The 2,199-nt window shown below is 43.7% G+C and overlaps 2 protein-coding genes across 2 annotated transcripts; both read left to right on the top strand.

Annotated features, from left to right (window-relative positions):
* Positions 1-1,027: 1,027 nt before the first annotated feature.
* Positions 1,028-1,807, top strand: CkaCkLH20_04971 (uncharacterized protein; the record flags this gene model as incomplete). The annotated part of the gene is made up of 1 exon (XM_038887690.1): positions 1,028-1,807. The coding sequence occupies one exon, from the start codon at positions 1,028-1,030 to the stop codon at positions 1,805-1,807; it is 780 nt and encodes a 259-aa protein (XP_038747297.1).
* Positions 1,808-1,894: 87 nt separating this feature from the next.
* Positions 1,895-2,199, top strand: CkaCkLH20_04970 (uncharacterized protein; the record flags this gene model as incomplete). Its single annotated transcript, XM_038887689.1, has 2 exons — positions 1,895-1,941; positions 2,046-2,199. 2 exons carry the CDS (start codon positions 1,895-1,897, stop codon positions 2,197-2,199), a joined length of 201 nt encoding a protein of 66 aa, XP_038747296.1.

Raw genomic sequence — 2,199 nt, 5'->3', positions numbered from 1 at the left:
TAAATTAATTAGTAATAATAATTAATTAATTAATTATATTATAGTTAAGAAATATTAAAAAATCTTATAGATATAAGAAAAAGTTTATAGCTAACTAATATTTATAGCTAACTAATAAACTATATTACTATAGTTAAGAAATATTAGTTATTAATATAGATATAGAAAAAACTTTATTACTAACTAATATTTATTACTAAGTAGTAAACTATATTATAATAACTTTATTTAATTTTTTAGCTTATATAAAGAGAAGTATAATAATTTATTATATTAATATTAATATAGTTAATAAGTAAGCTATTTAAATAAGTAAGCTACCTACTTTAATAAATTCTTTATATACTATATACTAAAGTCTAGTAAGAAATTATTAAGGTATATTAATTTTTTCTTATTAGATTTTAATACATAGTATACTATACTAAAACTTTATTAAAGTAGGTAGCTAATTTATCTATTTAGCTTACTTATTAACTATATTATACTACTTTAGCTATTTCTTAAGCTTTATTATATAAGTAACTATCTAATAAAAGCTTATACGTTCTATAAGGTTACTTTACCTATATACGTTATTATATATCTACTAGATCATATAGTACTTACGCTAAGTTTAGGGGCGCTCCTAGCAGCAGTCCCTTATCTTATTACTCGCCGTTATCTCCTGATTATATAATCTATTATGTGGTCTGTGCTCTAGCTTTTTCATATTGTGGCTGGAGCCCACTCCATATCAGCTCCCTCCCCCACACCTTTTCTTCTTCTTCCCAACTATTTATCCACCACAAATCTCCTTCACCCTCATCCTCACTTGTTGTTCATGTCACCTATTGTCCACGCGTCCGATAACCAGCAACATTGATCAACAAAGAAGCAGTTGTAAGCGCATTCACCTATTCACACAAATAAGGCTGAATTGCTGATGAAGCAGTGATTCCAGTTACCCGCTCACGACACGCGCTCACATTTTCCACTGTGTAATCTCTGGGCCCCATTCTCGAGCGTGCGCCCGCCCGACCCAACCATGGCGTCTGACAAGATTTATGGCGAAGGTGACGCCTTCCACAACGCTCTTGCCTTTGCACGCCATCTTATTCTCAACCAAAACATATCAATAGAGGGAGAAAACTCTTCTTTCTACCTGTCACCACCTTCCTTTGACGCTCTCACCCTCCGCCTGCAGAGCGAGCCGTCGCCTAACCTCGACCTCGACCTCGACCTCGACCACGACGAACTCGGACTCGGACTTGACTTTGATACCCGCGTCACCGGCATCACCTCCCACCTCGGTTCTGACTCTGGTTTCTCTTCCGATTGCGATCGAGGCACCGACCACTCCCCCAGCAGCATCTTTGACAAGCTGCGAATCGAATATGACCCCGACGATGGTCTCCTGACCTTCAAGATGCCCGAAACGCGCATCCATACCGAATTCGCTGCCGAAGTCTCCCACAATATCGCCACTATGACCGGTCCTTTCCTCAAAGGCTTCAAAGCCCGGGGCAACACTGTGATTGAGTTGCGACATGACGCCCACCCGGGAAAAACATACTTCAAGTATCCCGACGTTTCCTGGGGACGTGCCCGCATTGAGCCGAATCCTGCCATTGTTGCTGAAGTCGCCTACACCAACCCTCGCGACCTCGAAACGCTGGAAAACAGCTGCCAGCGGTATCTGAAGGGCACAAGCGGTCCCCGCCAAGTCCGAACTGTTCTTGCCTTCAAGATCTACTACAATTCCAAGGCGCCCTCCGATTTCGAAGCCATCCTGGATCATCTCGATGAGTGCTATGCGGGCGTCTAGGTGACGCGCCATGATGGCACCACCGTTGAGTTGATGGGCTGGACAGCGCTGAGCACCGATGCAAGCCTATCCTTGTACGTCTCGGACATGGTCACAAACGCGTCAAATGTCCTTCCAGGACAGGTCCGCCAGAGGTAGAGAGCCCCCATCTCACATCGACCAACTCAGCTGGCTTGACCAGAGCTCACCCGCGTCCACTAATCTTCCCCATGTGGCTGTGCTAACGTATCCTTCCCAGGTTCGATCACGACGTTCCCTACGACGAGTTCGCGAATATCCATATCCCATTCAGCGCACTTCGAGAGATGCTCGAGGACGCCGTCGCCAGCGCCGTGCAGAACCGCGATGCCCCGTACACAGAGGGCGCGACAGACGAGCAGGTGCTGGCGTAG

The sequence above is a fragment of the Colletotrichum karsti genome, assembly GCF_011947395.1.
Source record: "Colletotrichum karsti strain CkLH20 chromosome Unknown Scaffold13, whole genome shotgun sequence".
NCBI classification, from domain to species: domain Eukaryota; kingdom Fungi; phylum Ascomycota; class Sordariomycetes; order Glomerellales; family Glomerellaceae; genus Colletotrichum; species Colletotrichum karsti.
This window is presented reverse-complemented; position numbering and strand designations above follow the sequence as displayed.